Below are 13,196 nucleotides of genomic sequence, written 5' to 3' on the forward strand. Positions count from 1 at the left end.
GAATACAAAGCCAGGGAGGTAATGTTGCATTTCTTTAGAACCTTGGTTAGCAACACTTAAGTGCTGTGTGCTGTCTGACTTACAAGGATGTTACCAGAATTGAGAGGATGCAACTGGTGGAAGGTGGGATTAGATTTGGTGACTTGTTTTTTGGCCGGCGCAGACACAACAAGCCAAGTGGCCTCTTTCTGTGCCGTAAACTTTCTATGGTTCTATGATTCTAACTATCAGGAAAGATTAAGTTGGGGTTCTCCCGAAAAAGACAAGTGAGGAAACCTGATGGAAGTCTAACATTTTGAAGGAGTTCGATAGGGTGGATTAGCCTAAGTGTTTCCACTTATGGGTAAATCTAGGGCAAGGGGCAAAAAAATATGTGACCAATACCAGATAACAGATCAAGTAATAAATTTAGGAAGTACTTCTTTATGCAGAGTGGTGAGAACATGGAACTCTGTGCCACATGGAGTGGTTGAAACAGATAGTATTGCTGCATTTAAGAGGAGGCTTGATGCATGCATGAGGGAGAAGGGAATAATGGGCAGGGTGGGACGAGGTAATTAGAATGAAAGTATGTTCGTGTGGAGTTTAACCACCAGCATAGTCCAGTGGACTGAATGACCTGCGTCTGTGCTGTTGATTCTATGTAACCGTTGTCCTTTATATGGTAAGTTTTCTACGCTATGGAACACTCCATTATCAAAACGCGCAACGCTGGAAATAGAGTAGGTTCAAAAGTTAAAACAAACTAATGTTAAGAGACTCCATTTGAAGCCGAATCTGACCATTCTATTCCAAATGCTAATGGATCTACTGTGCAGTTCAAGTGTTTCTAGTTGTTTCTGATTTTGGGCACTGGTGGTTTGCATTTTCTTAACACAATTGCAGAAAATTAATTATTTTAAAGGAAACTGATATGCGGGTGGAGTGCATTATTGAACTCTTTGGCTAATTATGGGTTCTACTTTATATTCAAATGCATTTTCAGTCAACTGCATCACAAAATAAGAGTGCAGATATTGAAAGGGAAACTGTATGTCACATGACAAGCCATCAAAATTTGATAATTAAAATGCTACATTTTTTGTGTCCTTGTTAATTTTAAGTTTTTTTTCTTACAAGTTTTAAGGAACCCAAGCTCTGATATTCTGTCGCCGCCAAATGTGGGACTGCGCCGTAGTGGGCAGATTGAAGGTGTTCGCCAGATGCATCATAATGCTCCCCGTAGTCAAATAGCCACAGAAAGAGATATCATAGCCTGGAAACGAAGAGTGGTGGTACCAGATATACCATCTAGTGTGAACAGGTATGGAGTTATTATAGCAAAGATCTGAAATCGGTCATTGGACATGATTTATTTCTTCTCTTTGTCAAATGTAATGGAATGGGCTTTTTTCCCCCTTTCCCCTTTTTACAGCAAAAATAAAATGCAGTTAATCCCACCTGAAGGAGATTCTTGTTGGACCATTATGACTTTTTTCCGTTTCTTTTAAACCATCATTTTTATAGTCAGTGGGGTGTATTACTTCCTGGTGAGTGTTAGTTATGCTTACTATGAGGATAATTTTAGGGCTATAGACGGATATCTACTGAGTACTGAGTTGACTGGGGTTTGGCAGTTAGGACTGTTCAAAGCTGTTGAAGAATGGGTTTCATTCCATCTGTGTGGAGTAGATTAAGGTTGGATTTCCAAGGTAAAAATAGTGCTCTGTATTATCCAGTTCTTGACTTGGAGTACAAAATTAAGAATGTCACTCCAGAGTCAGGTGTGACTCTCGAGAGAGTGTTGTGAATTTACCCTTGGAGAAGTTTGTTTTACACTGCTTTAGCTTGACCATGTGAAAAATAACACATGTCTGATGCGAAGCTTAATTTTGAGAAAGCCCACTGGACCTTCTTGATACTTTATGAACTTTAGCAGAGCTTATTTTGGTCACATTTTGAGGATGGGGTCATTCCCACATACACTGCGATTGAGGTATAAAATGTACCAAATGAGGTAGAGTTCTTGTGACCACTGCAGTCTAATTTATGAATAAGTAGTGCTGGTTGCAATAAAAACAAAATACTCAGCATGTTAGGCAGCATCTGTAGTGAGAGAATGAGAGTTAATTAACACTTCAGGTTAAATGACCTTTCATCCAATTCAGACATGCAGAGCCTTGAACAGACTCTATCTGGTGTATTAAATTCAATTCTGAGTACTGAGTCTCAAGGATGTAGTGGATTAGAATTGAAGTACAGATCAGCTACGATCTAATTGAATGGCAGAAAAGGCTTGAGAGGCTGAACAGCCTACGCTTAAAATAACTTTAGGGTGGGAATCACCCTAGAGTTCTCTTGTATTACTGAGATATAGTAAAGCAAATCTTCCTATAACTGCAGCTGGAGCTATCATATAACCAAGTGAGAATAACTACGGCGAGAAGATTCTGTCTGACATCTTGTTTTCCAAGTGGTATCTGTTGTGATAGCTGCACTAATGGTTTAACGAGCTTTCCATTACCTATTGAATGGAATTGATGGTTAACCTTTCTTCAAGTATGGGTGCTAAAGAATGTATCCGAGATCTGTGAGGTCATACAGCTTGATATTTGACCTATTATTAGTCAAAGAGTCATTTATGGCATTGAAGGAGGCCATTCGGCACATCGAGTCCATGTTGGCTCTCTGCAGAGCAATCCAGTCAGTCCCACTTCCCCACTCTATCCCTTTAGCTCTACAAGTTTATTTCCTTCAAGTGCCCATCCAATTTCCTTTTGAAATCATTGATTGTCTGTGCTTCCACCACCCTCATGTGCAGCGAGTTCCAGGTCATTACCATGTGCTGCATAAAAAAAGTTCTTTCCTCACATTCCCCTTGCATCTCTTGCCCAAAACCTTCAATCTGGCGCCTGTGCGGTGGTGCCGGATGACGTAGCCGAGGACACGGTGGCCGCCCCCACTACGTCATCGGGGGTGGCCGCTCCGCCCGCTCCATTTAAATCAGCCTCTGCGTGTAATATCACGGGGGCTGTGCGGCGGCATTTCCGTGTTGGAAGGCCGCCACTTTCACGGCACACCGCCATGGAGCGCTGATAAAATTCAGCCCGATATGTTATGATGCTGTTAATTTTCTTTCAATCCTGCCGTAACAGAAAACTTAAAAGTGATTCATGAAAGATAGTGAAATGTCCCTGTTCAGCTATTGTACCTTTTAATGATTGGCATTTGCTTTGCAATTTGAAACATCTGAAACTTAATTGGTATTGTAACTTTAAACCAATTTCTTTGTTATCAAATAGTTCTTCCTTGGATTTAACAGTAATGTTGAATGAAGCCTGTGCACTAAACAAGTTGGAAAGTGGAATTAGATTGGATAGCTCTTCTTAGGCCAGCACAGACATGATGGGCTGAATGATCTACTTGTGTACCATAAATTTTCTATGTTTTTAGGTTTTTAAGTTTTCCTAATTCTTTGCCAAATAAACTCATGCTTAAAAGTCAAGAATATTCCAATTGGTATTTTAATGCTGACTTTAACCAGTTTAAAATGAATGGGTTAAGATGGCATTAAATAACACATCATAAAATCTCGGCATAGAAATAATAGTGCTAGATGTAAATCTGCGAAGAAGGTCTTTCCATTCTGTTGTTCCACACCCACTGGTGGCCAATTGAGACTGCAGTAGAGAATTTGATAATAGGTTTCTCAACTGCTGGAAGTGCATGGTCAAGCTACATTTGGTTGGTGTGGGGCAAGAGAAGAGCAGCAATTTGAAAAGAAGAAAATGAACAAAGTGTCTTTATATAGCTCCTTTCTTGTCAGGGCATTTGGAGGATTTTACAGCCAATTAAGTACTTTTGTAAGTGTAGTCACTATTGTAATGCAGTAAACAAGGCAGCCAATTTACGCACAGCAAGGTCTCACAAAATACAATGTAATATACGATCAGATAATCTGTTTTAGCGATGTTGGTTAAGGGATAAATATTGGGCAGAACTCCCCTGCTCTTCAATCATGCCATGGAATATTTTATGTTCACTGAAGAGGGCCGACGGGGCCTCGCTTTAATATCTCATCCAAATGATGGCACCTCCGACAGTGCAGCACTGTCTGTCCTGTGCTGGACGTGTCAGATGAGATTGTATGCTCAAGTCTTTGAATTGGATCCCATGGCGCTATTTTGAAGTAGAGCAGGGTAGTTCTCCCCATTGTCCTGACCAATATTTATTCTTCAATCAAAAAATAACAGATAACTGCCAGGAACGGCGGTGGAGGTGAAACCCTCTTTTATAAGTACCTGGACATGCACCTGAAGTGCTGTAACCGGCAAGGCTATGGACCAGATGCTGGAAGGTGGGATTAGATTGGGCGGCTAGTTTGTTCAGCCAGCACGGACACTACAGGCTGAATGGCCTCCTTCTGTGTGGTAATTTTTCTATGGTTCTATCTGGTTGTTATCACGGTGCTGTTTGTGGGATCTTGCTGTGCACAAATTGGCTGCCACATTTCCTACACCAGACTACACATCAAAGGTACTTGGCTGTAATATGCTTTATGTTGTGCAAGGTGCTACATAGAAAGTCTTTCTTTATTTCTTCCTCCCCTAAAAATGATTGTCAATTATGTATACCCTGTAGCAATTTAAAAATTACTTGACAAGAATGCTATTGTGACGCCATGATGTAGTTCTGATGGAGTTTTCCTTTGATCATTTTGTCTGACTGCGATCATGTATTTGTTCCTTTTATTCAGGATGCAGGAAGATTTTAGGATTGCCAAAAGTGAAGAGGAAATTGCCTTGTATGCAAGAGAGAAAAAAAGGCGACCTGTTCACTCTACACAAAGAGTGGGTGATTTATCTGGGATATTACTGGATATAAACTGAAGAGCCATTAAGGCGTATCTATAATGTGTGTCCTTTCTACCCAAACTGTACTGTGCCCAGCCCCAAAATATACTGTAAATTTAAAAATTAGATTAAAAATCTTTGACTATAGCAACAGGCATAGGCTACTCAGTCCCTTGATCCTGTTCTGCCCAGGCTCTGCATAACTGAAGTATAACTTCCTCCACTTTGTATTGCAGTCCTCTTGGGGAAAAAAAGACTGACATTCCATCAACTTTTTTGATTACTTTTTGTACCTGTCCATTAGCTTTTAGTGATTTGTATATCTGAACACCAAAATACCTCTGTTCGTCTACAGTTTCTACTCTTTTGCCATTGAAATATAACTCTGGCTTTTCTCCACTGCAAACAGTCTTCAGTTTCTCTCCCCGTCTCCTCCACCCTCACCTCCAACAATGAGTGCAAGGAGCTCATGGACTACTTTGTCACTAAGATCGAGACCATCCGATCAGCTGCTTCAGCCACTTCCTCCCTTCTAATAGCCCAGTGGACCAAACTTCCACTAAAGATCCTTCCTCCCCTAGCCCGAACTCGCATCTTGACTATTTTCTCTCCTGTCTCTCCTCATGCCCTCTCCAAGCTTGTCTTGTCAATGGAACCCATCAGCTGTTCCCTCGACCCGATTCTCACTAGACTGCTGACTAACCAACCTCCCCTCCTGGTTCCCATGTAAGCTGATATTGTTACCGATTCTGCTTGTCCCCTCCCCTTTAAATCTGCCATCATCACCCCTCTCCTCAAAAAAACAACCCTGAACACAACCCTTGAAAACTAACACTCATCTCCAACTTTCCTTTCCTCTTGAATGTCTTGCTGCGCCTCAAATCTGTGCCCACCTTCCCGGAACTCCATGTTTAAATCCCTCCAATCAGGTTTCTGCCCCTGCACAGTACCAAAACAGCTCTTATCAAAGACGCAATGACATCCTAGGTGACAGAGACAAAAGTCAACTATCCATCCATGATCTATCTGCAGCCTTTAATGTAGTTGATCATACCATCCATCTCCAGTGTGTCTCCTCTGTCGTCCAGCTGGGTGGGACTGCATTCACCTGGTTTCATTCTTATTTCGTATCTAATAGAAGCCAGAGTACCATTTGCAACGTCTTCCCTTCCCATTTCTGCACGGTTACCTCTGGTCTTCTCCTTGGCCCCCTCCTATTTCTGGTCTCCGTGCTGTCCCTCAGCGTCATCATCTGAAAGCACATCGTTGGTCTTTGACACTCGCTGTACCTCACCACGATCTCTTTTGACTCCTCCACTGTTAGTAAATTATTCAGCTGCTTCATCATTTCTTCGGTCATAAGGTCAGAAGTGGGGATGTTTGCTGATGATTGCACAATGTTCAGCACCATTTACAACTCCTCAGATACTGAAGCATTTCGTGTAGAAATGCAGCAAGACCTGGACAATATCCAGGCTTGGGCTGATAAGTGGCAAGTAACATTCGTGCCACACAAGTACCATTTCGTATCCATCTCAAACAAGAGAGAATCTAACCATCTCCCCTTAACATTCAATGGCATTACGATCACTGAATCCCCACTATCAACATCCTTTGGGTTACCATTGACCAGAAACTGAACTTGATCATCCACATAAATACTGTGGCTACAAGGAGCAGGTCAGAGGCTAGGAATCCTGCAGCGAGTAATTCACCTCCTGACTCCACTGAACCTGTCCACCATCTACAAGGCACAAGTCAGGAGTGTGATAGAATACTCTCCATTTGCCTGGATGTGTGCAGCTCCAACAACACTCATGAAGCTCGACACCATCCGGGACAAAGCAGCTTGCTTGATTGGTACCTCATGCACAAATATTCACTCCCTTCACCACCGACACACAGTGGCAGCAGTGTGTACCATCTATAAGATGCACTGCAGCAATGCACCAAGACTCCTTCGTCAGCACCTTCCAAACCTGCGACCTCTAACAACTAGAAGGACAAGGGCAACAGTTGCATGGGAACTCCACCACCTGCAAGTTCCCCTCCAAGCCACACACCATCCTGACTTGGAACTATATCACCGTTCCTTCACTGTCACTGGGTCAAAATCCTGGAACTCCCTTCCTTACTGCACTGTGGGTGTATCTACCCCACTTGAACTGCAGCGGTACAAAAAGGTAGCTCACCACCACCTCCTTGAGGGCAATTAGGGGTGGGCAATAAAAGCTGGCCTAGTCAGCGACGCCCATATCCCTGAACGAATAAAAAAAATTACACTGCTTATCCAAGATCCAGTACTGGATGAGTTGAAATTTCCTCCAATTAAATGTTGTGAACACTGAAGCCATTGTCTTTGGTCCCCACTGCAAACTCCATCCCTCTCCCTGGCAACCATCTGAGGCTGGACCAGACTGCTCGCAGCCTTGCTGTTATGTTTGATCCCAGGTTGATCATATGACCACTTAACTGCGCCATCAGTAAGACTGCTTATTTCCATCTCTGTAAAATTGGCCAATTTCTCCCTGCCTCACCTCATTTGCTGAAAGCCTCATTCATGCCTTTGTTACCTCTGGACTTGACTGTTCCAACACCACTCCTGGCTGGCCTCTCGCATTCTGCCGTCCATTAACTTGAGATCTTCCAAAACTCTGCTGCCTGTGTCCTTACTCGTACCAAATCCCGTTCACCTATCACTTATCAACCCCTGTACTTGCTGACCTGTATTGTCTCCCCATCAAGAAATACCTTGATTTTAACATTCTCGTCCTTGCTTTCAAATCCTTCCCTGGCCTGTCCCTCCCTATCGCTATTATCTTCTCGTCTCCACAGCCCTCTGAGATATCTGTGCTTATCAAATTCCAGCCTCTTGAGCATCCCTGATTTTAATTGCTCCATCATTGGTGGCCGTGACTTCAGCTGCCTAGGCCCGAAGCTCTGGAATTTCCTCCTTAAACCTCTCCACCTCTCACCCTCTTTTTCTTCCTTTATGACACTCCTTAAAACCTACCTATTTGACTAAGCTTTTGGCCATCTGCCATAACATCTCGTTATGTAGCTCGTTTTCTAATTTTGCTTTTTAATGCTCCTGTGAAGGGCCTTGGCATGATTCATTACGATAAAGGGTCTATATAAATATAAGTTGTTAAGAAAATATTCGGATGTCTGTAGCATTTAAAATGGATTACCTCATACTTCCTTGCATTTAACACCATCTTCCAGTTTTGCCCACCCACTTCGGCCTTTGTTGCTTTCAAACTGTCATCTACACAACTTACTGTTTCGTGTATCTTAGTGTCATTTGCAGATGTGGGGGTTCAATCCTCCATTCCTTCATCCAAGTCATTGATATTTATGGTGAAAAGCTGAAGCCGCAGTACAGATCCCAAGGGAACACCATTTGTCATGATCTGCTAATTAGAGTACATTCCCTTTATTTCTGTTTTGATTTACTTTCAATACTAAATTATCAGAAAGAGTTAATTTGGTTTCTATGCTCTATTTCTCAGTTTGATATACTGAGCCATTTATACCTATTTATGGAAAACTGATCATTCAGTATGTCTCGTAATTTTTTTAAAGTTTAGTAGCCCCTTAATCTACTATAAATATTAAAGTTTGAATGAATAATTGAACATTTAGCTTCTATTCCTCCGATTCTACTGTTGCTTCCTGTGAGTTGCCGTCAGTGCCACTTTTCTGATTTTTCACCTGTTTCTGTCGGCGTTGTCCCTGCTCCGCGTTCTTTAAATATCCTTTCCAGGCCCTTCTCGTGATGCTGTGCTCTGTCACTGTTCCAATATACCATGATCTTTTCAAATATTTTTACCATGTCCTGCGATGCTCTGCTCTTTTTTGGTCTGTCATCTTGTCTCCTTCACAGAGTGGTTTCTGGTTTGCAACTGAAATTTTTTTCTTTTTGTATCTTTTTAGAATGACTGCTTGGACTCATCTGAACACACAAAAAGGAAAATGAGGGCACAGCGTCGTGAGCAGCACAAATATCGAACTCGCGCTGCCGTTGAAGAATTAGCTCAGTTTTTCCATGAAGAAGCAGAAGAGGTTAGCTCTGAAGAGGTTAGTGACATGTCACATTTTTTCATTCTAGACCTAACACTTGCATTTAATTCATCTGTTTGACAACATAATGAAACAGTTTAATTGTGTAGACAGTTGCAAAATTTGATTTATACTAAATTCTGGAATCCTATAGTCAGAGTCAAGACGAGACAGATTAGGAGACTGAGAATAAAATACTGTTGAATGTTGATTAATATCTATCTGATAAATGCTTATTTGACTTGCTAAGAAATATTTGCATCACATTTTCTGTCATTTTAAAATGTTAAAATATTTATCACAGACAATTCAATCAACAAGTCTGTCTTTATTTAGGCAGAAGAAATCTGACACTTAAAATGTGTTGCTGTTTGGCAGTGGATATTTGGCAGTGAGTAGCGTAAGGATATTTATCATATAGGATTGCATAGGATATATGGCACAGAAGCAGATCATTTAGTCCAACCAGTCCATGCCAGTATGTACTCTGCACTCGAGCCTCTTCCCATCTTTCCTCATATAACTCTTATCAGTGTAACCTTCAATTCCCTTCTCCTCCATATGCTTGATGCTTGTCCCCTTAAATGCATTTATACTATTCACTTCAACCACTCCCTGTGGTAGCAAGTTCCACATTCTCACCACTCTGGGTAAAAAAAAAAAGTTTTTCATGAATTCCCTATTGGTGACCATCTTATATTGATGGCCTCTAGTTATGCTCTTTTACACAAACATTCTCTCTCTATCCACTCTGTCAAAACCTTTCATAATTTTAAAGACCTCTATTACATCACCCTTTTTTTCAATAGAAAAGGAACTTAGCCTGTTCATCCTTTCCTGATATGTTTACCCACGCATTCCTGGTATCCTTGTAAATCTTCTCTGCCACCTCGCCAGTGCCTCTATATCCTTTTTGTATTATGGCGACCGGAACGGCACACAGTACTCTGTGTGGTCTAACCAAGGTTTGGTACAGGTTTAGCATAACTTCCCTACTATTCCCTCTGGAAATAAAGCCTATTGCTTGGTTTGTTTTTATTAATGGCCTTGCTAACCTGTGGCGCAACTTTGTGATTGGTGTATTTGTACTTTGGGATCCCTTTGTTCCTCTTGCACCTTCCAAGTAATAAGTGACCTCCCTATTCTTCCTACCAAAATGTACTACTTCACATTTATCTGGATTAAACTTAATTTGACAATTATTTGCCCATTCTGCAAATGTATTAATGTCCTCCTGTAATTTGTTGCAGTTCTTCTCCGTATTGAATCTGGTGTCATCCACAAATTTAGAAATTGCTTTTACTGTAAATTGTGAACGCCACTGTGAATGCTACCCTTTACCCGCACACTCTGCTTTTTGTCTTGAAGCTCGTTGCAATCCATTCTGACATTTTTTCCCCGACTGCATTCTCTGACCTTATTTATTAGTTTACTATTAAGACTAGTAAGCTAACTTTGTTGTATAAAACCAGAGGTAACTTGGAACAGTTTTTTCCAAGATTTAGGAATTCGGGTAGAATACGAATGAATCAGAAGTAGTGTTTGTATATTAGAATCCTACATTTAGATTAAGCAAATCCAAAAGTTATTTTGTTCATTTGAAAGCTGCTACTTTGATCATAGCTGAGAAATTATTTGTTATTGTGCAGTGACACTAAAGTTGTGGTATAACTCTGGAAGCAGGCCCTGACATCACTCGAAAAGGAAGTGGTGTGAGGCTTCATTGAGGAGGTCGTCTTACATTTGACACGACTTGGAGTGCAACTCCAGTACTATGTTGAATGTGTAGTTGTAAAAAGTGTTCAGAAAGTCCCTTAGATCGGTGGACATTTTAAAATCCACCTGTAGTTCATTTATATGCTCAGATAATACAGGTGCATGTCTGCTCTGTGCATTTAATTTTTTTTTAAACTGCCTGCAGTTACAGCCAGGTGATATAAATAAGGTCCTGCCTATCTGAGGTGCATGCTGGAAGGTTGTGCTGGATATATTTGTAGAGATGGTGTGGAATACACGCACGGCTAGGATTTTGAAGCCTATCTGTTGGATACAGGGTGCCAGTGAACATTGGTGACTATATTGATGGGCGTGTTTTGAAGTGAAAGCAATTGTGAATTCCTTGCATCAAGTTTCCGATGAAGATCAAGTCAGTGCAGGGTTGTGAAGGTGTTTTGTGGTGAAAGGCGATACGACCTCCTTCCACTGGAATACTGGTATAATAGGTTTTGACCACATAAAACCTGAGACAATGCAACAGGAAGTTAGAAGCTATATCTGGCAATGGACACCCAGGCCAGTCATGAGCCATGTATGCTAAGACCCATGATCCTTGGATTTGAGTTCATGAAACTGGTTGTTATCTCATTGGGATTGAGGATAAGAGATTGTCCAAGATCTGGAGGATCTGGCTTAGCAGTCACTAAATAGGCCAGTGGAACTGGTTATGTTGTTTGAAGGTAACCCACAGAAAGAGAGGAAGTCAGATCTGTTATAGCTTGCTATCTCGTTTGAAGGTGACGAATATCTTGTGAGGCTATGAAGGGAAGAATTTAAGCAATGTATTTCAGTTCAAATGTACAGCCCAATTAAGTAATATTTATAAATGTATGTCTTTAAATATAGGAAAGTAATTCAGCAGAGGGCAGTGGAGGCTCTTCAGAGGAGTGGCAGAGTGAAAGTAACAGCTCAAGGTAATATGGTAAATAATTCAATATATAATTTTATTCATATCTTAAGTGTTAATGCTGTAAAGTACAGGCATTTGCCTTTTATATTCAGAAATAGATTGGTTATTGGTGATGAGACTTCATACTATTCAGATATTGTCTCAAAGCTGTCCAGATTGGCACTTGGAATCGAGAGTGACCTGCAATGTTACGACCAAGAAAAAATGTATTGTGAAACTTATTAAAATTTATCAGCCTGTTTACTTCTGTATATGTGCTGCTTAATGTGGGCATTTGGTATAACCACAAGACCTTGCATTTATATAGCATCTTTAAAATAGTAAAACGTCCCAAGGCACTTCAGGAGGAGCATTATCAAATAAAATTTACGCTAAGCCACATATGGAAATAATAGGACAGATGACTAAATGTTTGGTCGACGAGGTAGTTTCTAAGGAGTGTCGTAAAGGAGGATAAAGAGGCGGAGAGGTTTAGGGAGGAAATTCAGAGTTAAGAGCCTGGGCAACTGGAGGCATAGTCGCCAATGGTGGAGCAATTAAAATTGGGAATGTGCAAGAGGCCAGAACTGGAGTAGTGCAGAGATCTCAAATGATTATAGGGTTGAATGAGTTAACAGAGATAGGGAGGGGAAAGATCCACAGAGAGACTTGGAAACATATGAGAATTTTAAAATTGAGACGTTGCCAAGCTGGGAGCCAATATAGGTCACTGAGCACAGGGGTGATGGACTTAGTGCGAGTCAGGACATGGATAGCAGAGGTTTGGATGAGCTCGAGGTTTTTGGAGGTCGGAAGATGGGAGGCCAGCTGGGAGAGCAGTAAAGTAATCCTGGGTTTGTGGCTTAAGAAAATAGTGTTTTTTTTTCTTTTGAGTTCTGCTGTCATGACAGTGGTGAACTGTTCTGTTGGGTCAAACTGGTCAACACAGATGAATAATGTTTCAGCATGCATTTTGTGTTCAGTTGCAAAAATTCAAGGTTTTGGGTCTGAAGTTTTATGAACTGAGGAAAAAATAGGGTTTTCGGATTATGGAATATCCCAAAGTGGCATAAAGGTTGAATGCCTGTTTAGAAATAGATTTAAAAGTGGCAATGTTGTATTAGTGCGTATGAGATTTTATAATGAGGTATTTGCTCAATATTGTCCCATCTCCTTGAATCTGTTGTGATAGTTAAGGATTTTTAATCTGGGTTATTTATCTAGTGGCCGCTGCTGAACAGAACTGTTCCAGAACTGTTAAATCTCTTCCATAAACTCTATTAGCCACCATGTGAGGGGATTAGAACTGAACACAATGTTTCAGATGGGGCTTAATTAAAGTCTTGTACGAATGCACCATGCTGTTCTCCGTTTCGTTTTGTATTATTTTGACTATACATCCTAGCACCCTATTTGCTCTCACTTTAGTCTCTTGGCAGTTGTCATAGACCTTTAGAGACTTGAGCACTATAACAAAAAGAAAAACTTGAATTTATATCGCGCCTTTAAACACCACAAGCTGTCCCAAAGTGCATCACAGCCAATGTAGTACTGTTGAAGTGTAGTCACTGTTGTAATGTAGGGCAGCCAATTGCACACAGCAAGCTCCCACAAACGAGAATGTGATAATGACCAAA

General features: G+C 41.0%; 1 protein-coding gene across 2 annotated transcripts in view; it reads left to right on the forward strand.

The window, feature by feature from the left end:
* LOC137374683 (bromodomain and WD repeat-containing protein 3-like) overlaps positions 1-13,196 on the forward strand; it is a 197,287-nt gene that overhangs the window by 95,496 nt on the left and 88,595 nt on the right. For both annotated transcript variants that reach the window (XM_068041166.1, XM_068041167.1), the window contains exons 19-22: positions 1,120-1,303; positions 4,736-4,829; positions 8,769-8,912; positions 11,517-11,584. In XM_068041166.1, coding sequence (XP_067897267.1) covers positions 1,120-1,303; positions 4,736-4,829; positions 8,769-8,912; positions 11,517-11,584 — 490 coding nt within the window. The remainder of the gene's footprint in view (positions 1-1,119; positions 1,304-4,735; positions 4,830-8,768; positions 8,913-11,516; positions 11,585-13,196) is intronic.

The sequence above is a fragment of the Heterodontus francisci genome, chromosome 10 (assembly GCF_036365525.1).
Source record: "Heterodontus francisci isolate sHetFra1 chromosome 10, sHetFra1.hap1, whole genome shotgun sequence".
In the NCBI taxonomy this organism is placed as follows: Eukaryota; Metazoa; Chordata; class Chondrichthyes; order Heterodontiformes; family Heterodontidae; genus Heterodontus; species Heterodontus francisci.